The sequence below is a fragment of the Carcharodon carcharias genome, chromosome 7 (genome assembly GCF_017639515.1).
Source record: "Carcharodon carcharias isolate sCarCar2 chromosome 7, sCarCar2.pri, whole genome shotgun sequence".
In the NCBI taxonomy this organism is placed as follows: domain Eukaryota; kingdom Metazoa; phylum Chordata; class Chondrichthyes; order Lamniformes; family Lamnidae; genus Carcharodon; species Carcharodon carcharias.
Genome location: NC_054473.1, coordinates 19,156,213 through 19,182,604, shown reverse-complemented (window position 1 = coordinate 19,182,604; position 26,392 = coordinate 19,156,213). Strand labels below are relative to the sequence as shown.

The 26,392-nt window shown below is 46.6% G+C and overlaps 1 protein-coding gene across 4 annotated transcripts in view; it reads right to left on the bottom strand.

The window, feature by feature from the left end:
• The window catches only part of sema3fb (sema domain, immunoglobulin domain (Ig), short basic domain, secreted, (semaphorin) 3Fb), a 259,929-nt gene that overhangs the window by 31,212 nt on the left and 202,325 nt on the right, over window positions 1–26,392 (bottom strand). For all 4 annotated transcript variants that reach the window (XM_041191096.1, XM_041191098.1, XM_041191095.1 and 1 more), the window contains 2 exons: window positions 16,150–16,286; window positions 14,572–14,686 (listed from right to left, as the gene is read on the bottom strand). In XM_041191096.1, coding sequence (XP_041047030.1) covers window positions 14,572–14,686; window positions 16,150–16,286 — 252 coding nt within the window. The remainder of the gene's footprint in view (window positions 1–14,571; window positions 14,687–16,149; window positions 16,287–26,392) is intronic.

The window sequence follows — 26,392 nt, the reverse complement described above, 5'->3', positions numbered from 1 at the left end:
GAAGGACGTGTCTTGCACTTTCCCCCTTCAGTAACCCAACTGAGACTGAGGAGTCAGTGCTGGGCAGCTGCAGAGTGGAACACTCCAAAAGCAATCTGACCACAGCGTAAAGCAATGGCTTGTCTCAAATGACAAAACAATTTCTACATTGACATTGTTCTCTAAATAAACCATCCTTTTTTGGCCTTTATTTCTCATTTGGGCTTGGAACCATTAAGACTGACAAAAACAAGATTCTTTTCCAGCAATGGTTTTTGTCGTTTGCCTTGTAGCTCAGCACAATCAATGCAGAGTTGATTAATACTCAAAAGAGAGGCTCTGTTTTTAACTCTCTGTTTCAGTGATATTTTTACAGGTGCTGTTGTGAACATACACCAGCCCATTTCCCATGATCTTTACCCTGCTTCCCAAATAGCCATTGTCGTTGTGACTGGATGATTACTATAAAAATTCAATACCTTTAGATGCAGCAATGAATAAACATTCAGATGAAAAACACATTTCTCCATGCAGGGTCAGCAGTATAAGCAATATAAATCTTTTCCCTCCCATCCTCTAATAAAAGTTGTCTTAATATTCTCTCCCCCTCACTTATGTTTCCCAGCGTCAAGGGTGTTTTTTAAAAAAAATTTTCATGAGATGTGGTGACAAGGGAACCCTAATTGCCCTTGAGCTGAGTGGCTTGCTAGGCCATTTTGGAGGGCAGTTACAATTCAACCACATTGCTGTGGGTGGATCTGGAGTCACATGTAGGTCAGGCCAGGTAAGGACAGCAGATTTCCATCCTCAAAGGGGCATTGGTGAACCAGGTGGGTTTTATAACAACCATTGATTATTGTTGTCATGGTCACCATTACTGAGACTAGTTCTTTTAATGTTCCAGAATTATTAATTGGATTCAAATTCCACCATGGTGGGATTTGAACCCATGGGAAAAATTCCACCCCCCCCCCCAACATTGGGGGGGGGGGCGAAAGTGCAGGAGCGGGCGCAGGCAGACACGCCTCCGATTGGTGCCCCTGAGTGGGGGCGCGTCGCCATTTTATGTGGGTGGGCCAAATAAGGCCCGCTCAGTGTGACGTCTGCCAGGCCTGTGCGGGTGGGAGGGGGGTTCTCTCAGCCGGGAAAGCATGCCCGCGAAACAGCGCACTGATCTCCCTGAGGCTAAGTGCTGCCTCAGGGAGATCAGCTCCAAATTTAAAAATGTTAAAGAAACAATAGCTAAATTTCCCTGACATGTCCCCCCTCATTGACTCTGTCACATGAGTTGGGACATGTCCATAACTTTTACTGAAACCTTTATTAAATATTTAAAAACCTCATAAAACCTCATCTCGCCCATGTGGATGAGGTTTCATGCTTTTTCCGAAGCCCGCCAGGGCTCCTGGCCTGTCCGCCAACCTTAAGGTTGGACGGGCAGGTCCATTAATGAGGTCAATTACTTTATAAATGGCCTCAATAGGCCGTTGACAGGTTGGCGGGTACACAGTTGATTCTGCTGCGCCCCCACTGACCTGAAAATGGAAATGACGCGGGGTGACGCCAGGTGACGTCATCCCACATCATTTTACGCATCGGCAAGCGGGCCCCACCTCCATGTCTCCAGAGCATTAGCATGGGTCACTAGTCTGGTGACATTGCCACCAAGCCGCTTTCTCCCTGTGTGTCTAGGCTGATGCTGCCCAGGATTTGACAATGCTCCTGCTAAACTGGTGGCTTTAACAATAGAAGAGCACTACTCAGGTGAACACACCCATACACAGAATGACAACAATTCGGCTCGAGCGCCTGAGGCTCAGTGAGAATGCCTCAGAGGCAGAAGGCCAAGCATTCAATTCCTACTCCAAAGGCTTGAGTGCTAGGTTGGCACTCCAGTGCAGTACTGAGGGAGTGCTGCGTTATTGGAGATGCCATCTTTCGGATCAGACATTAAATCAATGCCCGCCATCTGCCCTCTCAGGTGATGGAAAAGATCCCATGGGACTATTTGAAAGAAAAGTGAAAGACTTCTGCCCAGTGTCCTGGTCAATATTTATCCCACAACCAACATCATTAAAACTGATTATCTGATCATTATCACATAGCTGTTTGTGGGAGCTTGCTGTGCGCAGACTGCCTGCCTTGTTCCCTACATCACAACAGTGCCTATGTGTCAAAAATACTTAATTGGCTGTAAAAATGCTTTGGGATGTCCTGAGGATGTAAAAGGATCTACATAAATGAAAGCTTTTCTTTCATCATTCTATAGTTCCAATGGACTCAAATCTTTTCTAATTTGGCATTTTACAAATTGCTAATGGACCCTTACTTTTTCCCAGTCGCGTTCATTGCATGGAATACCTCACTTCAAGCCCAACATTTAAATATAAAACTCTGGGTCAACAATAAAACATTCCCCAATTATCAAACTTCAGGCATGGTGCATAATAATGGCAGTCAATCCACTGCTAACCGTTAGTTTTCACATAGTTCAGCAGTCTAATAACTCTGGTGCAGAATACAGGTTTTGTGGAGTATTTCTACTATTTTTTTGTTTGGTCTCTGCAGTGAATGAGTGATTAAATGGGTTGTGGGACAAAGGTCTGCAAATTGGTTCATTTTTATCTACAGTATGTACAAATCCTGATTCAAATGGAACATTTCTTGGCAAGTCAGCCATGCAGTTACTTGGGCCTCAACAATATAATCAGTACGTGCTTATTTTCCAGTAATAAATCAGGAACTCACCTTTGGCATAACCAAATAACATGTAGAGACGCAACATGTAAAGTGAGAAGCCAAATTCCCCAAATGCACACATTATAGACTCATTTTATTCAAAGATGTTTAGAGAAAAATGACAGAGTGATTTGTTCTTTATCTGAATATCTCCTGTCACTGTGTTCCATTGTGAGTTTGAACAGTACTTATTCTAAGTGTCTAACTATTAAAGTAGGAAGAAGAGAAAATGTCAGAGCTTATGGTTTGAAAGAATTTTTCCCCCACAAGCTTATTTTTTTCATGTCACGATGAGGGCCTGTTGAAATGTGTGCAAATAGACTTTTGGGGAGTGCCAGTCCTGGCAAGTTACCTCAGTAACAAGAATGGTTTGGCAGCTATCCCAGATTACAGCAAAGAAGGATGGAAGTTATCAACCACTATGTCACTGACCCCAGAGGCAACGCTTTGCACTTTATCTACTCACTCGCACAAATAGAAAGTAAAGTTCAATAAAAGAAGGAACTTGCATTTACATAGCGGCCTCAGGATGTCCCCGAACCCTTCACAACCAGTGAAGTACTTTCAAAATGTAGTCATGTAGGAAATGCACATGCCAATTTCCACACTGCAAGATCCCACAAACAGCAATGATCAGATATGATTTCCTGATGTTGGTTGAAGGATAAGTATTGGCCTGGTCATCCTCCCCCACACCACACACACACACACACACACACACACACACCCTCCCTAAGTTGGCAATAGGGAAGAATTGCTTTGTTTGCTGTGTGTGGAAACTTGATGAATGTTTTCATGAAGATTTGTTCTGTTTGGCACTGATAACCAGAAGTTGTTGTTCCATTTGTTCCTTAATAATGGTGAGCACTTATAGCCTTACTTATTATTACTCCTAATGTGTTTGTAAATACATTCAAGATTTGTCATGCCCCTTCATAAAGAATTTCTTGTGCCATGATACAAAATTAAAGATAGTTTGATCTGTGCGGCCACATATGTCTGAAATAATTATTTTTTAAACATAGGACCTTTAAATTCATCAGAAGGGAAGGAAACAATTTTCCCTGGGACACAATTCTAACAGTGTCACTGCACAGTCTCCCGCCCGAGACAGGCAGCTCTCAGCCCCTCATATTGGGTTGGGACTTAAATCTGTGCTCCCAGTCAAGCAAAGGGACAGCTTTGCAAATGACTTTGTCAACCAGTCCTTAAAGTCTTTTGAATGAATATTGCAACTCAGGATATCAAGCAAATATGTTGACTCAGCAAAAAGCTGAATTGATCTAAGGCAGCCCAAGGGCTGTGGACATCTTGACTTGCTAAATACTAGCATCCCAATTCTGTCAATGAGTAAAACCCATTGGGCCAACAGCAGCGATCAATGGCACAATACAAAAGGCACACATGGTTCAAATTAACGTCTGTAATGAAACTTTAGAATCTTGGATGGTAACTTAAGGTCATCGTTCCAATATTCAACAAAATTACAATATTTTCATTCTTTTAGACGTGGTGGAATAAACAGGAAAACCAAGAAAGAAATATAAGATAAAATAGAAACAACTCTGACTGTGATCTGGGATTACTTTGGTGGCATGTTAAATAATTTTTCTTAACATTAACATATGCTCTTGCATTTGGTGAGATTAGAGCATGGAGTGAGACTTTTTGGACTAAGGTTGGTCACTGGGATGGGCAAAGGGTTGCTGTGGATCCACAGATCTGTTACAATTCACTTTGGGTCAAGGCATGAAGAAGTTCACTCTCCGAGCCGGAGTCCGGCAGGAACTCACTCTCCGAGCTGGAGTCTGGCGGAAGTTCACTCTCCGAGCTGGAGTCTGGCGGAAGTTCACTCTCCGAAACGGAGTCCGGCAGGAACTCACTCTCCGAACCGGAGTCCGGCAGGAACTCACTCTCCGAACCGGAGTCCAGCAGGAACTCACTCTCCAAACCGGAGTCCAGCAGGAACTCACTCTCTGAACTGGAGTCCGGCAGGAACTCACTCTCTGAACCGGAGTCCGGCAGGAACTCACTCTCTGAACCGGAGTCCGGCAGGAACTCACTCTCTGAACCGGAGTCCGGCAGGAACTCACTCTCCGAACCGGAGTCTGGCAGGAGTTCACTCTCTGAACTGGAGTCGGGCAGGAACTCACTCTCTGAACCGGAGTCCGGTGGGAGTTCACTCTCTGAACCGGAGTCCGGCGGGAACTCACTCTCCAAACCGGAGTCCGGCAGGAGTTCACTCTCCGAACCGGAGTCCGGCAGGAACTCACTCTCCGAACCGGAGTCCGGCAGGAACTCACTCTCCGAGCCGGAGTCCGGCAGGAACTCACTCTCTGAACTGGAGTCCGGCAGGAGTTCACTCTCCGAACTGGAGTCGGGCAGGAACTCACTCACTGAACTGGAATCCGGCAGGAATTCATTTTCCGAACCGGAGTCCGACGGGAACTCACTCTCTGAACTGGAGTCCGGCAGGAACACTCTCCGAGCCAGAGTCCGGCAGGAACTCACTCTCTGAACCGGAGTCCGGCAGGAACTCACTCTCTGAACCGGAGTCCGGCAGGAGCTCACTCTCTGAACCGGAGTCCGGCAGGAACTCACTCTCTGAACCGGAGTCCGGCAGGAACTCACTCTCCGAACCGGAGTCCGGCAGGAGCTCACTCTCCGAACTGGAGTCCGGCATGAGCTCACTCTCCGAGCGGGAATCCGGCAGGAGCTCACTCTCCGAACCGGAGTCCGGCAGGAGCTCACTTTCTGAACCGGACTCCGGCAGGAGCTCACTTTCTGAACCGGAGTCCGGCAGGAACTCACTCTCCGAACCGGAGTCCGGCAGGAACTCACTCTCTGAACCGGAGTCTGGCGGGAACTCACTCTCCGAACCGGAGTCCGGCGGGAACTCACTCTCTGAACCGGAGTCCGGCAGGAGCTCACTCTCCGAACCGGATTCCGGCAGGAGCTCACTCTCCGAGCTGGAGTCTGGCGGGAGCTCACTCTCCGAACCGGAGTCCGGCAGGAACTCACTCTCTGAACCGGAGTCCGGCAGGAACTCACTCTTCGAACCGGAGTCCGGCAGGAGCTCACTCTCCGAACCAGAGTCCGGCAGGAGCTCACTCTCCGAACCGGAGTCCGGCAGGAACTCACTCTCCGAACCGGAGCCCGGCAGGAACTCACTCTCTGAACTGGAGTCCGGCAGGAGTTCACTCTCCGAACTGGAGTCGGGCAGGAGCTCACTCTCTGAACTGGAGTCTGGCAGGAACTCACTCTCTGAACCGGAGTCCGGCAGGAACTCACTCTCCGAACCGGAGTCCGGCGGGAACTCACTCTCTGAACCGGAGTCCGGCAGGAACTCACTCTCTGAACCGGAGTCCGGCAGGAGTTCACTCTCCGAACTGGAGTCCGGCAGGAGTTCACTCTCCGAAGCGGAGTCCGGCAGGAGCTCAATCTCCGAACCGGAGTCCGGCAGGAGCTCACTCTCCGAGCCGGAGTCTGGCAGGAACTCACTCTCCAAACCGGAGTCCGGCAGGAACTCACTCTCTGAACCGGAGTCCGGCGGGAACTCACTCTCCGAACCGGAGTCTGGCGGGAACTCACTCTCTGAACCGGAGTCCGGCAGGAACTCATTCTCCGAACCGGAGTCCGGCAGGAACTCACTCTCTGAACCGGAGTCCGGCGGGAACTCACTCTCCGAACCGGAGTCCGGCGGGAACTCACTCTCCGAACCGGAGTCCGGCGGGAACTCACTCTCCGAACCGGAGTCCGGCAGGAGCTCACTCTCTGAACCGGAGTCCGGCAGGAGCTCACTCTCCGAGCCGGAGTCCGGCAGGAGCTCACTCTCCGAGCCGGAGTCCGGCAGGAATTCAATCTCCGAACCGGAGTCCGGCAGAAACTTACTCTCCGAACCGGAGTCCGGCAGGAACTCACTCTCCGAACCGGAGTCCGGCAGGAGCTCACTCTCCGACCCGGAGTCCGGCAGGAGCTCACTCTCCGAGCCGGAGTCCGGCAGGAGCTCACTCTCCGAACCAGAGTCCGGCAGGAACTCACTCTCCGAACCGGAGTCCGGCAGGAAGTCACTCTCCGAACCGGAGTCCGGCAGGAGCTCACTCTCCGAACCGGAGTCTGGCAGGAGCTCACTCTCCGAACCGGAGTCCGGCAGGAGTTCACTCTCCGAACCGGAGTCCGGCAGGAGCTCACTCTCCTAACCGGTGTCCGGCAGGAACTCACTCTCCGACCCGGAGTCTGGCAGGAGCTCGCTCTCCGAGCCGGAGTCCGGCAGGAGCTCACTCTCCGAACCAGAGTCCGGCAGGAACTCACTCTCCGAACCAGAGTCCGGCAGGAACTCACTCTCTGAACCGGAGTCCGGCAGGAGCTCACTCTCCGAACCGGAGTCTGGCGGGAACTCACTTTCTGAACCGGACTCCGGCAGGAGCTCACTTTCTGAACCGGACTCCGGCAGGAACTCACTCTCCGAACCGGAGTCCGGCCGGAACTCACTCTCCGAACCGGAGTCTGGCGGGAACTCACTCTCCGAACCGGAGTCCGGCATGAGCTCACTCTCCGAGCCGGAGTCCGGCAGGAGCTCACTCTCCGAACCGGAGTCCGGCAGGAGCTCACTCTCTGAACCCGACTCCGGCAGGAACTCACTCTCCGAACCGGAGTCCGGCGGGAACTCACTCTCTGAACCGGAGTCTGGCGGGAACTCACTCTCCGAACCGGAGTCCGGCAGGAGCTCACTCTCCGAACCGGAGTCCGGCAGGAACTCACTCTCCGAACCGGAGTCCAGCAGGAACTCACTCTCCGAACCGGAGTCCGGCAGGTGCTCACTCTCCGAACCGGAGTCCGGCAGGAGCTCACTCTCCGAACCGGAGTCTGGCGGGAACTCACTTTCTGAACCGGACTCCGGCAGGAGCTCACTTTCTGAACCGGACTCCGGCAGGAGCTCACTCTCTGAGCTGGAGTTTGGCGGGAGCTCACTCTCCGAACCGGAGTCCGGCAGGAACTCACTCTCCGAACCGGAGTCCGGCAGGAACTCACTCTCCGAACCGGAGTCCGGCAGGAACTCACTCTCCGAACCGGAGTCCGGCAGGAGCTCACTCTCCGAACCGGAGTCCGGCAGGAGCTCTCTCTCCGAACCGGAGTCTGGCGGGAACTCACTCTCCGAACCGGAGTCCGGCAGGAGTTCACTCTCCGAACCGGAGTCCGGCAGGAGCTCACTCTCCGAGCTGGAGTCCGGCAGGAGCTCACTCTCAACCGGACTCCGGCAGGAACTCACTCTCTGAACCGGAGTCCGACAGGAGCTCACTCTCCGAACCGGAGTCTGGCAGGAACTCACTCTCTGAACCGGAGTCCGGCAGGAACTCACTTCCGAGCCGGAGTCCGGCAGGAACCCACTCTCCGAACCGGAGTCCGGCAGGAACTCACTCTCCGAACCGGAGTCCGGCAGGAGCTCACTCTCCGAACCGGAGTCCAGCAGGAACTCACTCTCCGAACCGGAGTCCGGCAGGAACTCACTCTCCGAGCTGGAGTCCGGCAGGAGCTCACTCTCCGAGCTGGAGACCGGCAGGAGCTCATTCTCCGAACTGGAGTCCGGCAGGAGCTCACACTCCGAGCTGGAGACCGGCAGGAGCTCATTCTCCGAACCGGAGTCCGGCAGGAGCTCACTCTCCGAGCTGGAGACCGGCAGGAGCTCATTCTCCGAACCGGAGTCCGGCAGGAGCTCATTCTCCGAACTGGAGTCCGGCAGGAGCTCACTCTGCTAGCGGAAACTGCTGGACGTAACACCAAGAATGTCAGCAGTTCAGTCCGAGTGTCACAACCCATGGATCCTCTCTCTGTGCAAACAAGGCGTATCGAAACTTACTCCGGATGCAGGCTGAACTGTAATTCATTCTAAACCCTGAGGCCTGCTGCAATGGTTTATCTGAACACATACTTTCTGGCTTAATTATTACAATGAGATCCCCACAGGGAGCAGCACAGCTGAGATCGAGAGGTCACTGTGTGGAAAATCAGATGCCTGTTGCTGCACCCTACATTTTCAGTGGCACCGTGCTGTGCATTATTCTCCAAAACTAAATATTATCATTAGTTTTATGGGCGATGACAGCAAAGAAAAAACAGAATCGCCACCTGGAGTGCTGACTACATTGCTAATATTTTACTCATGTATTTAAATGCATTGATTGAGCACAATCCCTGCTATGATTTTCCCCATTTTTCCCCCTTCAACTAAATAGGCCATAGGGAACTTCATTGCAGCCAGGTAGGATTAACATTTTGTTTTGTCAATAGAATGAAATCTTTATTTCAATCACACCCGTAAACAGAGCATGCTCCTGTTCAGCGTCAAGTGCCACAGCGCTTCTTATTTGCTGGCAGTTCCTCTCATGGACAGTGCAATTGGCCCTTGCCAGGCTGGATGATCCTGATGGACAAAGGGTTGAGGAGGGATGGGGGAGGGGAGCACGGGGTGGGGAGCTGGTGTTGGGGGTGCTTTGGGAATGGCAAGGACAGGCCCAGCTGACATAGCCACGCTACAAAAATAAAACAAACCCTCCCTGTCAGCGCGACGGCTAATGAGATTCCTCACTGAGGGCTCCGGTTGTGAAGCAAACTAACGTGGAGTCGCTGAGAACTATCAGGAGAACTGAGAACTCTTGGAGCCATGACATCACAAGCCCAGCATACGCATCACTCCTCAACTCCTCAGAGTTTGGCACCAAGCCCAGACAAAGTAATGATTTTTTTTTTTAAAAAGCAAGCAGCACACCAACAACAGTATCCGGTCACTAAATGCTCCTCAGGGTAAGGCCACATACTTTTCTGAGGGAAGAAAAGGAAGCATGCTGATTTCATAGAATTGTGTTTTAGTTGCTGATAAATCATCAACTGTTTTCGAGGGGGTTGCAGTCATATTTATTAAAAGCCTTCAGTGTTCCTTAGGGGGCTTAAAGGGATCTTTTGATTCTTGCCAGGGGGTCGAGGTGACTCTTGACTCTCTTCTCACAATGGCAGAAAATTCCCTCTGTCCCTCCCGCTGACATTTTGATGTCATTAACTCTGTTGAGTTGCAGACGGCCCGGAACAACACAATCAGTACCACTGTGTGATGCAATCCCTGCAACTTCCCCAATGGCCAGGAAATAGGATTGACTTCATCACTGCTTCCCCCCAAGGGAAATTTAACTTCCAATTTTAACCTTCCAGGAGAAGTGTTTGCCAGGCCCTTTTCCTAGTTGTTTACAAACATGCGGGAAAGGGATCTATTTACACAGCGCCTTCAATTGCCTCGATGACATAGTGGTATTGTCATTGGACTAGTAATCCAGAGACCCAGAGTAATGCTTTGGGGACCCAGGTTCAAATCCCACCACAGCGGATGGTGGAATTTGAATCCAATATTAAAGGAAAATCATGAAACGATTGTTGGTAAAAAAACCCATTTGGTTCACTAATGTCCTTTAGGGAAAGAAATCTGCCAGACCTGGTCTGGTCTACATGTGACTCACAGCAATGTGGTTGACTCTTAAATGCCTCCTGAGCAAGGGCAATTAGGAATGGGCAATAAATGCTGGCCTAGCCAGTAACGCCCAAGAATGAATTTAAAAGAAAACTTTTTACATCCAATTCAGTACTTTTGAAGTGTTATTGTTGTAAAGGCAGCCAATTTGTGCAATGAAATATGGACCAGAAAATCAGTGATTAGTGATTCTAGTTAAGGAATAAATATTGGTTAAGACACCAAGAAAACCTCTTCTGCTCTTCTTCAAATAACACCTTGGAAATTTGAACAACTCGATTGCAATAAACACCAATATTCCATTTGCCTTCCTAATCACTTGCTGTACCGGCATACTAACTTTTGTGATTCATGCGCCAGAACACCCAGATCCCTCTGTACCATAGAGTTCCACAGCCTCTCTCCATTTAAGTAACATATTGCTTTTCTATTCTTTCTGCCAAAGTGGACATTTTTCCACATTATATGCCATCTGCCAAATTTATGCCCACTCGCTTCACCTATCTAAATCCCTTTGTAGACTCTTTATGTCTTCCTCACAACTTACTTTTCTACATATCTTTGTTATCTGCAAATTGAGCGGCCATACAATCTGTCGCCACATCCAAGTCATTGATATAGAATAGATTGTAAATAGTTGAGGCTCCAGCACTGATCCCTGTGGCACTCCACTAGTTACAGCTTGCCAACCCGAAAATGACCCATTTATCCCTACACTCTGCTTCATGGTAACTAACCAATCCTCTATCCATGCTAATATGCTACTCCCTATGCCACGAGCTCTTATTTGTGAAGTAAGCTTTGATGTGGCACCTTATCGAATGCCCTTTGGAAATCTAAGTACATCACTTCCACAGCCAACATTCATTTATCCATCTTTATCCGTCTTGCTTGATCCTTCCTCAAAGATCTCAAACAAATTAGTCAAACACTATTTCCCTTTCACAAAAGCATGGTTGACTCTGCCTGATTGCATAATGATTCTCTAAATGTCCTGCTATTACTTCTGAACAATGGATTCTAGCATTTCCCCAAGGACAGATGTAGGGTTAACTGGCCTATGGTTTCCTGGTTTTTGTCTCCCTCCTTTTTTGAATAAATGTGTTACATTTGCTATTTTCCAATCTGATGGGATTCCAGAACTCAGGGAATTTTGGAAGGTCATGATCACTGCATCTACCATCTCTGCAGCCACTTCTTTTAAGACCCTAGGATGAAGCCATTTGGTTCAAGGGCCTTGTCAGTCTTTAGTTATAATAGTTTTTCCTAGTGATTGCGATTGTTTTAAGTTCCTCCCTCCCTTCTGCATCTTGATTTTCAACTATTCATGTCTTCTAAATTGAAGACAGACTCAAAATATCTGTTGAACACTTTTGCCATTCTGTGGTTTCCCATTATTAATTCCCCAGTCTCACCCTGTAGGGGATCATTTTTCTTTTCTCTTTTTAATACTTGCAGAAACTCTTCCTGTCTGTTTTTATATTTCTAGCCAGCTTTCTCTCATACTTTAATCTTTCCTTCATTTTTTTTAGTCATTCTTTGCTGTTTTCTAAAATCTGTCCAATCTTCTGACCTACCACTAATCTTTGCAGTATCTTATGCTTTTTCTTTCAATTTGATACCATCTTTAACTTCCTTAGTTAGCCACCTTCACAGAGAATCTTTCTTTCTTAATGGAATATATCTTTGCTGAGAGTTATGAAGCATCTCCTTAAATGTCTGCCACTGTTCCTCTACTGTCCTATATTTTAACCTATTTTCCCAGTTCACTTTAGCCAACTCTTTCTTCATACCTTTGTATTTGCCTTTATTTAAATTTAAGACACTAGTCTTAGACCCTCACTTGTTATCTTCAAACTGAAGGTGAAATTCTAACATGTTATGATCACTGTTGCCTAGGGGCCCCTTTACTATGAATTAATCTGGTCTCATTGCACATTACCAGGTCTAAAATAGCTTGTTCCCTGGTTGGCACCAGAATGTACTACTCTAAGAAATCCTCTCAAATACACTCTATGAACTTATCTTCCAGGCTAGCGTTGCCAATCTAATTCATCCAATCTTTAAGAAGATTAAAATCACCCATGATTATTGTGGTACCTTTCTTACCCCATTATTTATTCCTGTCAACTTTGTCCTATAGTGTGGCTACTGTTCAGGAGCCTACAACCTACTCCCACAAGTGATTTCTTACCTTCACTATTTCTTATCTTTACCCAAACTGATTCTTCATTTGATTTTATTAACTAATGTCATCTCTCACCCCTGTACAAATGTCATCCTTAATTAACAGAGCTATCTCACCACCTTTTCTTAGCTTCCTGTCCTACTAAAATGTCAAATACCCTTGATTATTTAGGTTCTAGCCTTGGTCACCTTACAACTACATCACTGAAATGGCTATCAGATCATACATATTTATTTATATTTGTGCTACTAATTCATCCATTTAACATGAATACTGTGAGCCTTCAGGGACAGAGCCTTTAACTCTGTCTTTTTACCATCCCTGCAAACACTGGCCTTATCTGCTGGTGCACTCTTAAGTTTGTACACTGCTAGCTATTCCACAGGAGTCACAGTATAAAAACACAGCCAAAAGGTGTTAACACACTATTCTTTTCAGAACTTCCTCTCAGTAAAAATGGAATAGCAGAGCCACCTTTGCCAACAGCTCCCATATAATGCCTGGTGTTGTTAAACTGGCAAAGCGCCTCGCAGCAGCATCACCTGGCTGAACAATCCAAGTTCCTGACAAGTCTCATTTATTCAAAACTAAATCTATCTCCTTGGCAGATTAAACAACCTAGTCAAACAGTCGGCACTCATTGCACTATTGGCTCCTAGTGCAGGTGATTAAATCCAGATTTGAAACACAAGCACACAAACGTAAAACATGTTACGAACGAACACTCTGCATAAACCTATCCCTAGTATATATGAATAGACTACAAAATGGTCAAGTACATATCTCCAGACAGCTCTCAATGTTTTCTTTGTTGAACACTTTTTTCTGTCTTTCAAGGGATATTCTGTCATGTAACCTAAGCATTTTATTGGTGCTGGATTTCATAAAAATAGAAGCGCAATGTGTTAAAATGCTGCTGGATCTTTCATAGGTCCCTTTCAATGTAATCTGAAGTAACCAAAGTAGTTTGATGGCACAAAGAAATGATTTAATCAAAAGCAACCCGACAATGCCTTAGTGGACCCTATTGTGGTATACCTACATATATAGACTTGGTACATAGTGAGTCATGGTACATGGTGAACCATTGTATATGTTGAGCCCTGGTATAAAGCTGCCACATTATGTACCATTGTATCATAGTTTGAATTTTACCATGATTTGGTACATAACCCTGGTGCTTACCATGCAATGGTACATGTACACCATGGAATTGCTGGAGGTGGTTCTGTGTCACTGATTTGCTGTGTAATGATTTCCAGATTTTGGGGAGATGGAACAATCCCAGCAAGGATTTTCTGTGAGGTATTTTACATCCTCTTCCCTTCCTCTCTTTAGATCTCCTCACATTACAGAGCGTTCCCCCAGCGGAGCCTCTGCAAATGCTGCTCTGTTCTGGGCAAAGGCAAGTCATTTTTTGTTGTAATCAGATCTGTTTAGAAACTAGCACTTCCATTTCCTCTGGGGCATTTTTGGACAAAGTTGCAGGGTCCTTGGGCAGCAGATCAGGCTGTGCTCAGTAAGCATAGAAATTTATAGGATTTCTCCCGGGGCATTGGGCTATTCCAAGCCAATTTCTCAAGTTAAAGCCCATTAGGGCGGCACTAAACTCAGTGTACTTGGGTATTCTGATTTCCTCACTCTCCATAAGGATAAGAGCCTCTACATCCCTCCAATGGTCTGTCTGCGCTTAAAAGCCTAGTATGGGGAGATTAACTCTAGGTTCTTCCTGTAGAACAATTATAAACCTGTTTATAAAGAACAGGCTTCTGATTTTACATTACAGGGGATATTCTCCCCACACCCCCCAACCACACCTCCCCCTCCAACATAAATTTGCAATATGAAGAAGCGCTTGGCAATTAATGCCCAGTATATCATCCTATCATGCTATTTTATAACAAGCAAACATTAATATTATATTCCCCTTCATCAAAATTATCAAGTGTTTTTTAAGGTGAGGGAGCTTTTGGGGATGATGGCTTTAAGAATTCTAATCCATTGCACCCCGCTATTCCCAACAGTCACCGCTAAAATAAAAAAGTGTGGATAGTATCAACAACAACAGCCTGCATTTGTATAGTGCCTTTAACCTGGTAAGATGTCTTACAGCATCCCTCATCATTAACTAGTAATTGGAATTACTTACGGAGCTCATCAAAGTGCGTCTCAATTCCATCGGGACCTGGGACTGAGCAGATGAGACGAGCTTTCAGGAAGGTGCTCCATTTGTTGACAAGGCAACAGTGGCCACCATCGTCATTCTGCAAGAGAAATAGTGACAAAGGAATTGACCAAAAAAGACCACAGCCCATCTACCATTCTGGTAGCCATGTGTGAAATGATAATGGAGTTATTGACTAATTGCTGCAATCAATCTCTATCCATTAATCTACAACAGACCCAGGCATGAAGTGAGGAAATTTCAGCCATGGAAGCCTTTGGCAGCCTTCGGTCCAAAGTCACCTGTTCCTCCTAAGCATGCCATCCTGACCCCACGTCAGGTCTCTCAATGACTCTGCTGGGTATACCTTCAGCCTGAAACATGCTTTCCATTTATTTACTCAAAACCGAGCACAGCTCCACTGAACAATGCCACCCATCCCTCCAACGCAGAGATCAGTAATCTGGATTGAGAACAGATCACAGATGTGAAGGGGCAGGGGTTTGACCAACTTTAACTCCCCAGTTAGATAGAGAACTTCATCTCCTCTATCTGGGCTAAATTTAAACCCTGGCTGCTGAGCTGAAAGTGTCTTGCTCTCAACACTGGTTCCTCCACTTTCATCAGCCCTGCTTGTACTAGATTTGAAAACAGAGCATTTTAACTAGCTCTTCTACTCATCATTCTGTTAAAGGGAACTCTCCACATAAAAAGGCAGAAGCAATGTCACTTTATTTAAAAAAAAAGGTGCAGGTTGCTGGATGTTGAATGACAATGTGTGACCAAATTAAGGAACCACACTGATAGCCCATGGCTTTAACTTAAGCCCATCAGCCGAATACAAACCCTTGCAGCATAGGTATAGTATCAGCCACTGGTCAAAAACAGATCATGTCATAATTTCATTAGCACAGCAACCAACTTTATAGGCTATGTTGGCCTGGCTAAAAGCGAGGCCAGTACCTTTTAGATGAAATATCAAACCAAGACCTCATCTCCCTTTTCAGGGTGGATATAAGAGGTTCCCATGGCACCATTCGAAGAAGAGTAGGGCAGTTCTCCCTGGTATCCTGGCCAACATTGACCCTTGAACCAACACCACAGTTACAGATTAACTGGTTATGTAACACATTGTAGGACCCTGGTTGGTAACTTCACGGCTGCAATTGCTCACAACCTTGCCTACAAACATGTGCCAGCGCTTTAAAAGGCAATTCATTAATTGTGAAGGGCTTTGGGATATCCTGAAGTTGGGGGGGGTGGTGATGCTAGATAAATTTAAATACCTTATTTTCTTTCCTGTTACAGTCAGCACATTTTTGCCAGCTGTCTCAGTAGATTTACAAGACAACAAATAAAATGGATTTGTAAATCGTGTTTAAGTCTTTTAAGAGAATAATGATTCAAATTTGCTTTCCATCTGTGTTCATTTTTATAGATTTTATATATATGTATTTTTTGATTTTTGATTCAGTGTAATTGACACTGCAGCTTCTATTTTAACTGATGGGGAGGATGTTGCAGAGTCTCTGTCTCACAGCAGTGGAGTGAGGATACACGTACCAAACAGATCCTTCCTATCCTCGAGTGAATGGCCGAGCTGCCGCTGTCACTTGATTTCTCCCGGAAGAAGAAGTAAAGTTTATTGTCGTTTCTTTCGCCGCTGTCTGGGATTAGCTGAGCGTGGACGAACGCTGGATCTGAAACAAAACAGAAAGGAGGCGCAAATGAGCGCTGATTCACAAAAGAAAGACTTGCATTTGTATAGCTCTTTTCATGTACACCAGATGTCACAAAGTGCTTTACAGGCCATGAAGCACTTTTGAAGTATCGTCGCTATTGTGCTTTAGGAAATGCGCCAGCCAATTTGGGCGCAGCAGCTCCCACAAACAGCAATACGACACTGACCAGATAATCTGTATTATTGTGATGTTGATTTAGTGATAAGTATTTGCCATGACATCAGAGATTAACTCCCTTGCACTTCTTCAAAATAGCAGCCATGGGATCTTTTACATCAACCCAAGTGTAGTGTAAGGGTATCTGATATACAAGCATTAATGTGGGACTGCGAAACAGTACTGCCCACATTGTGCTGTAAAGAGACACATGACCTGAGACTAGAGTCAGCTCTGGGCTGGAGAGAGACTTGTGTAGAAACAAGCATGGAGTTATCTCATAGCCTGGGCTATACGCTGTATATATGCACATAGTTATGTGTTATCGATAGACACTTAATGTTCAACCATACATGACTCAGAACCTCTTTGCAAGACCTACTGAACATCCAACACTAAGCAGGCAGAAGGGGCCTGAATTTAACATCTTATCCAAAGTCAGGTCCTCAGACTGTGCTGTGCTCTCTCAGAACTGAACTGGAGTTCCAACCCTGATTTTTGCCCTCAAGCCCTGGAGCACGACTTGAACTGGGAACCTAATGACTCAGAGGCAAAAGCACTGCTAACTGAGGCACAGCTGACAACATGCATTTCACAAATGTATTTCACTTCATCGTAACACACAGGCCACCCCTAGGTGTTGGCGGTGTGGGCAGCAACACATGTCTCTCAGTCAGAAGGTTGCCCACTCTAGAGTCATGAGCACAAAATCTGGACCAACAATCCAGTGGAGTGCTGCACTGTCCAAGGTGCCAAGTTCCAGGTGTGACATTAAACCCAGGCATAATCCGAGTTCTCAGCTGGATTTACAAGATTCCACACAGCCGCTATTTCAAAGAGGACCAGCGGAGTTTATCCCTATGCCTTGGCCAATATTTAGTCCTCAACCAACATTACTAGTCATTATCACATTGATCTTTGGGGAACTTGACTATGCATAAATTGGCTGCTGCATTTCCTGCGCTCCTGTAGTGGTTAAACTTTGAAAGTACTTCATTGCCTGTAAAGCACTTTGAGACATCCCAATCTCATGAAGGATGCAATGTACATATAAGTTCTACTTTCTTGTGGTTCCATTATGTGGACCAGATTTATCACACAGGTGATTTGAGCTGTTATTTGACTCGCTGTTACAAGCCATCAAACCCTGAATGGTGTTCCACAAACAAAACCTTCAAAATAATTGGAAACAGGTGGAACACTGGAAGGATTTAAACTGATACTAAGGGAGTGGCAGGATAAAAATGCTGGCTAGGTTCTAGAGGATCACAGTGCTCCAGTATTGTCCATCCAGCTGATTAACTCTTACCCGCTGCTTTGAATTCACAACTTTCTGCTTGTCTCACTCTATAATTTCTAATAGTAGCTCAATTTGGTGGTGTTAGCAACAACTTAGCCATATACTGTACCCCTTAAAAACACCAGACAGACTTCAAAATGGAACCAACAACTGCAAAATATACAGAACCAACTCCTCGAATACAATGCATGAGGTGTAAGCTGCATTGTATCCTGCGATCCTTATAACGTCCAACACTATTTATGAAGGGATGAGCATGGTAGTGGGATGGGAGCCAACACAGGCATGATGGGGCTGAATAGCTTCCTGTTGTGTTGTAAGCTTCTATGTTTCAATAGAAACGAATTGCAGGACCCCCATCAGAATCTGTAGGTGAGGCTAGTGATTGTGAGTGCGCATCAGATTAGTGTGATCACAGAGGGGTCTGAGTACATCAGCCTATGTCACAGACAGGCACGACACAAGTTCTTGCATGAGAGGCTCTGCCCAGTGGCTCAATGACGTGAACCCTACTTGAGCACACTTTAGTTGCTGTTTTAGTCCAAATTCAAGGAGACTCAGAGCTAAACTCCAACCTGAATAGAAGGGGCTTCAGAAGACCATTTTCACCGAGCTCCCAGGAGCTGTTGCAAGGCAGGGTTGGAGGAGGCCCTCCCCTTCTCCCTATAGGCAATGAGAAGCGAGTGGAGAGTGGTGAGTGGGGCAAAACCTAGAAATGCAATCAATTTGTTTTAAAAAGGACTGTTGTTTTACCTATGCTAATACAGATTATCCCAGAACTCCTGTATAATGAAACTCAAGGTAAAAAAGTCTATTGGGACAGTGATGGATTGGGATTGTACTGGAATCAAGTATGCGTGCAGCTATTTGGACATGTTAATGGTACTGGCTGAATGTGAGTTACTACAGACAGTCAGTTCCTGCGTGTTTATCTAGAATCAGACCAAGTTATTATACACATGGGCTCTGAACTTCATGTGGCCATATAGCTTTAAAGGGGTTAGGATAATCAATTATACCAGTGGCCACCTCCTATGGGGGAGAAGACCTATTAAAGAAATTCCTTTCTTTTTTGTTTTCTCTCCCCTCCCTCAACATATGAGATCGTCATCGTGATGGGAGTGCGATTGCATACTATACTGAGGCGAGTGCTCTAGCAAAGGACCCTGACCTAGAAATTTAATGGTGCCACAGGAATTTTTATGTGCAAAATGAGAATCTAGGCATCCAATATGGCTGGGCGGGTGGATGGGGGGTGATTGTGGTGGGTGGTGGTGGAAACACACTCATTAAATGCTGGGATTGGGCTGCCATATTGGTAAAGGTAAAAATAAGAGCTGTCCACAGCCTCTGCCTGAAATAATAAAGCCCTTCGCATGTACAATTAGTAGGGCCTCGCAACTATTTGAAGGCCTCTCCACGCCCATGCAAAGTTGAGCTGCCCTGACTGTAGCTGGTGGCAAGCCAATTGTGCTCAGGAAAATGTGGTCTCCATGTGGCCCAATCAATGGTTCTTAAAGAGAGACTGACACCAAAAGTATGGAACGAGGAGCAGCAGGGGTGGCCTCCAAGCTCCATTGCTATGTCCACCCTCACATGACCAAACCCTCTCCTGCCCTTCTGTTGCCCGCTTATGTATAGAAAATGATCCAGCCTCAACAAAAGAAAATCAGGACTTGCCTAATAACTCAGCAATTTTATTCAGTACATCGCTACATAGCTGAAAGGTTCCAGGTTAAACCCCGGTCTAAGGTTAGTTATGATAGTCCTAGGATGGCTGGAAGATGGGACATTATTATTTGCCTCAGCGTCCTGGGTTGAAGAGAAAAGGCATTCATAAGTTGCTTTTTCTCTTTTTTTAAAAAATTCATTCACATGATGTGGATCTTGATGGCTAGGCCCATCACTAATTGCCCTTGAGAAGGTGGTGTTGAGCCGTCTTCTTCAATACGACTGAGTGGCTTGCTAGGCTATTTCAGGGGGCAGTTAAGAATCAGCCACCTTGCTGTAGGTCTGGAGTCACATGTAAGCCAGGTCAGGGAAGGACAGCAGATTTCTTTCCCTAATGGGCATTCGTGAACCAGATGGGTTTTTATGACAATCTGGTAGTTTCATGGTCACTATTACTGATGTTAGATGTTCAACTGAATTTCACTGAATCTAAATTTCCCAGCTGCTGTGATGGGATTTGAACTCATGTCCCTGGACCATTAGTCCAGGCCACTGGACTGATAGCCAGTGATTAACCACTGTGCTACCATACCCGGAGATTGCTCTCTAGTGACGCCTGCTGGAAATGCATGCACAGTTCAGGATTAGATTCGGATGTAAAACTCCTGGGGTAGAATTTTTGGGTCAGCAGGCGGCTGCGATCGGCGGGCCTGGGAATGGACCTCCAGCCGCGATTTCACACTGGCTGGCCAATTAACGGCCAACCGGCATGAAATACACAGTGAAAGGCTCAGTGCAGCTGGGATTGTGGGGGGGTGGGGGGGGGCGGTGGTGGTTGGCAGGAGGAGAGCGAGCGCAGAAGTCAGTGTGGGGGGAGCGCACAATGAAAGCTCCCTGAAGGCAGGGAGCTGCCTCAGGGAACTGAAGAATTTAAAACCAATCAATAAAGGCTTGAAACTGCAGGAAAAAACGTCCACCCGTCAGATTCACTCACGTGGAAATACAGATTGTGAAAATTCTGCCCAAACATTTTTACTTCTTAAAAAATAGTAGCCGAAACCTCATCCCGCCCTTGGGTGAGGCTTCATCAAAAAAAGGCAAAGTCCGCCTGGCACGTTCACCCCTCTGCCAACTGTGATGTTGGAAGGGCAGTGAGAAATCGCTGTCAATTTCTATTTTAATGGCCTTAATAGGCTTTCTAATTGTTGGCTCACACACTGCCAACTCTACCTGCCCGCCGACCAAAATATCGTGCGAGTGTCGCGATGACATCACTGCACGCTATTTCATGCTCGAGCGTGTCGGGTGCGTGCCTGCCTGCCAAGTGGAAAATTCTACCACCTGCCAGTTACTCACTGTCACTGCTCATGTGTGAATGACAACCACCAATAGGTGCCAAGGATGTAGGTCATTTGTTGAACTGTCTCTAGCGCGGAGCCAATCGTTTCAAGAAGAGAGGGGAGAAAGTTACTGAGAAAGGGAGATTAAAGGACTGTAAAGATTAAGTCAGGTTTGTTATGGGCCCCATGGCACCAAATTATTTGGCGTTCTTCATTCCCCTTTTATTGAATGAATGGATCTGTTCTTTTCATTTCGGCCCTAGGCAGAAATAAATAGTGCAGAACAGGAGGGCGGAGAGGGACAGAGGGTGGAAAACGAAGGATAAACCAAGGTAGAACAAGATAGAGGAAAAATGAGGTTAATAGAGTAATGTGGCCCAGGTAGAAATACAAGACATAGGCTGGAATTTTCCAGCCCCATCAGTGTTGGGCGTCATGGTGGGTGGGGGTGGACAATATGGTGAGAAAGCCAGAAATCAGTTTCACACCCTTGTGAAACCAGTTTGCGTTTGTCCGCTCCACCCACCAATGGTGGGCTAGGTCTCCCACAGCCACACATCAGGAACCTAATTTCAATAATTTTAGCATCTCATTATAAGCCCTGCTTGCCGAAATCATTCCCCCCCCCCACCCCGCCCCCCCACCACCCACGCTGGATCATCTGGGTACATCAGCGTGATTGCACACCGAAATGTTTCACAACTGTACATAGTGCCGTGCACCTGGCGAGCTGCACTTCTCTCGGGACTTCCAGGTTTGTTTGCCCACCTTGCTTCGGGTGGCACCCACAGTCATCAGCGCCAGGCTTCACAGGCAGCACCATATCACTTTTAGGGGGGAGGAATCACAGGCAGATCTCTACTGGCCAGACCAGCTGTAAGGTGGGGGTGGTTTCTCAACAGCTGCAGGGTGAGAGCTTGTTTGGGGAAGGGGGAGAAGTGGCCTCAGGCAAGTGAAGAGGCTGCAGGATGAGGGCTGTACTGGGGAAGGAGGGTGTCCCAGGGTGTGTGTGGGGGCATGAGTTGATCTCAGCAAGTGGCCTCAAGAGGGTGAGGGCTGAGGAGGTCGTCTTCAGAGGGGATGAGGCCAGATGGAGATGTGAGGGTGTGTGTGTATGAGAGAGTGAGTGGTGATGTCCCTTGAGCTGGCAGTGAGTGAGATGCCAGTGAGTATGTGATGGACTTGTGAGTGTGTGAGTTTAGGGTGATGAGATGGCTGGCTTACCCTGGTGACACTAATGAGATGATTCATCTGTTTTTGCACCTATGGCTGACCTCTGTGTACAGTGTTGGCATTGACCAACTCTGCCACCGGCTCCCAAGCTGGGGTGGCGAGACTGATGGGCCGCCTGTGGCCAGAGCGGGGGTAGAAGGCATTGCAGAGGGCCTCCACGGCATTCGGAAGGCATCCCTGGGATGTGTCACTGATTCGGAGGGATGCATTCTTCTTGGCTTTTGGGACCATTTCTTCACTGGAGCAGTCCTGGGCTGCAAGTATTGAGAAGCGTGCGTGCAGCTGCAGTTTAAATACAGTGCCCTGCATGAGGAAGCGGCGAGGTGACAGTGTGGCAGGCAAATCGGAGGCCGCCCGCCAGCCAGATGGTGGGTTTCCTGTGACTGCATGATTAGCGAGGCGGGAATGGGATGAAACGGGCGGGTAAAACGACTTTATTCCCACCCACTGCAGCACTTTGTGCAAATCTGGGACGATTCTGCCCAAAGAGCCAGAAGGATTAAAAAGTCAGCGAGGAACCGATAGAGAAATAGAGGGAGGAATGGACAGACAGAGAGAGGGCAAAATGAAAAAAAGTGGAGCAACAAAGAGAGAGGGTTGGAGACAGGTAAAAACGAAAGAGCAGCGGAAATGAGGAACAAAGGTAAATGGGCGGGTAGAGAATGCAAGAGAAGTTGTTTTCCACTTGAAGCACCTGACAGCAGTGCCTCTCACTCCTCATTAATCTGTCTGCCCTGCATCATGAGGTACTGCAGGCAATCTGGGTTGAAACTGAACAGATAATTAGCCTCTGGTGTGTGAACAAAGAAGGCAGCAAAAAATACTACCACAGACAATGCCACGATTATGCTCCTTTTGTGCACATTGTCTGCGTACAGTCCCGGTCACAAGTACAATGTGCTACAGAAGGATGTCCTGTCAGTAGACCGTGAGTCCCCACCTGAGGAAGAATTTAGCGGCCAGATTGATGGGAGATAGGTTAGGATCTGCCTTTCTCTTTTTCTTCCCTTGGACTATGACTTTCCTTTGTGATTTTACCGCATGCGAATCTGCTCTTCTCTTGCAAGACTATGTGACAGCTGGCAAAGAATAGAGCAAAGAAAGCCAAACTTACAAAGAAAAGGATGGTGTCATTTTTTTTTCACAAGATTTGATTTCTGGAACAATCTGTGCCTATGAATTGTTAGCTGCTGGGGGAGGATGAAGACAGCCAGGACTATTTTCTGTTGTGGAAGGCATTGTATTGGAGGAAGCATTCGTGAACCTAATTCCAAACGTCACTGCATCTAGACACAGGAGCAATTCTGCTCCATGGACATTGGTTATTGCTTTAAGTGAGACACTTTACTCAGCGAGACTAGTCCTTCAGCGGATAAATGATAGGAGACCAGCCTGTCTGATAAGATGTATTTTTGTTACATTACAGGGACCGCTTAAATACTCGAAATATTTTCACTTTTAACTGCTAACAATGTATAACTCAGTCATGTCGACATGAGCATGGCTTTAAACTGACACCAGTAACCCTAGAGCTATGTCTATTTACACAGCTGCTCGAGGGCTGGGATACCATGCCAGCTGAGCCCAGCTGTTGGACACTGCTCTGATGCTGCAACTAAACGGGGAAGACTGAGCCAAGGTGTGAGGGGGACTGGGCTGCATGACTGTGGAAAATGCCTTGAAGAACATAATGGAGGCAAAATGTCACCAACTGCTGCCCATTCTATGCTTGGAGTAGAATCACACTGTTGTCACTGAACAAACGCGATCTTTGTTAACATGTAACGTTTTGGATGTAAAAGCTCCTGCAGCTAACACTGGAGATAATTTTAACTAAACCAAACTAACAGAGGAAAATTAAATCGATTGAGGTGTAAAACAAGCCTGTCTGAATTTCCACTAGGCAGATTAGGTTAAAGCTAACGCCTGGGTCTTGCAGAGGTCACCAAAATCACACAGCAAAGTACTGATGTGGGAGGTCCATCAACCTCATTGTCCTATAGAAACCTACACTATACTGCAATGAATAAAACTAGATTTTTTTTCCCCATTAATATCCCGCCCAAAAGATTATTTATTTATCACACTTTGTTTGAAGGAGGGCTTTCTGATTTTAGTCTTGAACTTGCCTTTTACCAGTTTGCACTGATATCTCCCACATCATGCTGTCATGGTTTAATATTACGCCAGATTAACCTTTGCAATCTACTCACTGGGAGTGACTTCCATATTAATCCTTGTGCAATAAGCAGGCCAAGTGGATTGCTGGCCAATTATAAATTGGTTTACAATTCAAGGGAAATATTACAGCCAGAGTATTACACGGGAGGTTCCTCTTGCTTGCTCATTTCTCCATTGCAGGAGTTACTGCACTTCAAATGTGCTTCAGCCATTCACTCACTCTTTCCTTCAATTCTCAATTCGCTTTCAGCCTTGCCTCATAACTCAGTCCCCTGACACGAGGATAAAAACAAAAAAACTGCGGATGCTGGAAATCCAAAACAAAAACAGAAACAGAAATACCTGGATAAACTCAGCAGGTCTGGCAGCATCGGCAGAGAAGAGCACAGTTGACGTTTCGAGTCCTCGTGACCCTTCAACAGAACCGTTTTCTATTCATGTATTTTAAACACTGTGTTGTGTGTACAGTGATGTACTGGCCATTGCATTACAATAACTATAAATTACAATTTTATTTTCCTTTATGTATAATTGCCTTGGAGTATTCAAGTGCAATGTTCAATATTTGCAATTTTGTTCCACTTGATTTTTTTTAACGCCTTTTCCTTGTTCAGATGCTGGCCAACATGCTCTGCATTTACAGCATTGTTTTGAATTTTGAGCATTTGCAGTCTTCTCTTTGTCTCTTCTGATGCTGACACTCTCCTGCACATTCTACACGCAACATGAGAGCTTGTGGAAGGTGGGCTTCTGTTTCCCTGAGAGAGAGGCACTATAATCATACCCTGTGCAGGCTGAGTGGCAGTGTTAACACCCCTCCACAATCCCTAGCCTGGGAAAATGCTTCCTCCCTCCAAAAGGCTAATAACAACCATTGAGCCTATTGCGATAAAGAAGCAACAGTCAAACAGTTAATTTACAAAGAAAATAGGGAGCGAGGGGCTGCTCTGCCCTTTCAACATTCCTGGGATGTTAATCCTGTGTTAATAGCTATCTCAACAAGGGGAGCTAGGAAATCAATTACTCCATCTAGCTGCCCTGTCTCCCATTACCATATATTGTGGCTGACACAGTGAAAGATGCGAGGCAGTGTACCTGTCACATCTTGTCACTATACCACATACTGCTCGGGATATGGGCTTAGGCTGCAGGTGGGAGACTGCATGCAGTCGCAGTTCCTCGACCCATCCACAATCACATCCTGGTGGAACAGCAGGACTGCGACCCAGTTAGTGAGCAGATCACAAAACGGGTAACGATACTGACAGAAATAAACAAATGAACGAATACCACCCTGCCAGGGAAAAGGACATGGACCCACTGCACAGTTATGCAATGAGTAACCCTTTCCATGCTGAAGAGATAATGAATAACCCTTACCATGCTGAATAGGAAGGAACTACACAGTTATATAGTGATTAACCCTTGGCCTGCTGAATAAAGTGAAGCCATGGCCTTGATTTTCACTGAGTCAGGGTGACTCGGGAGCCCTTTCAAAGTGGTGCTTGGGTCCCGATTCCAGGATTCCTGATCCATTTCTGGGCTGTCTGATTTTGGGGAGTGCCTTTAAAGACTGCAGGCTGGTTCCTGTCAAAAGCCTGCACCTGGCACTTCTAACCTGGTTGGCTCCATCGCTGAGATAAGCACGTCCTACTCCTCCGCAATTTTCATGGAGTTGGGTCAGGTTTTTAAAGAGTTGTGGTTCACGGCCCCTCAGAGGAGTCGTGAACCCTCGTCTGCATGAGGGGACCTTTTAAAAAGTAAGTTCAAAAGTTCCTCCTCATGCCAAGCTATGGCAATTCCATGCCCATTGACCCACTGTCTAGGACCAATGAACCCCATAGTGTATAGTGGGGATTTTAAGAAAAGCTCTAAAAAAATCAATTCATTCATAACTTTCTCCTATGTTGAAAAAAGTCATTTCACTACAATCTAATTAATCATCCAGACCCTTTAAAGTATCACTAACAAAAAAACCACAAACACTTGAAACCACTTAACTTGTGTAAACAAACATTGTGAAATTGACAACAGAGCTCAGAGAGCCTGGGCTGTCAATCAAGCAATGTTTTTTCACAGCAGGAACTTGGTGTTCTAGTACTCTAATGGTTGTCTGGGCTTTCAGCTGAACCTGCATAATGAGGCTTGGCTGAGAGCCCAGACATCCATGAAGCTTGTTGAAA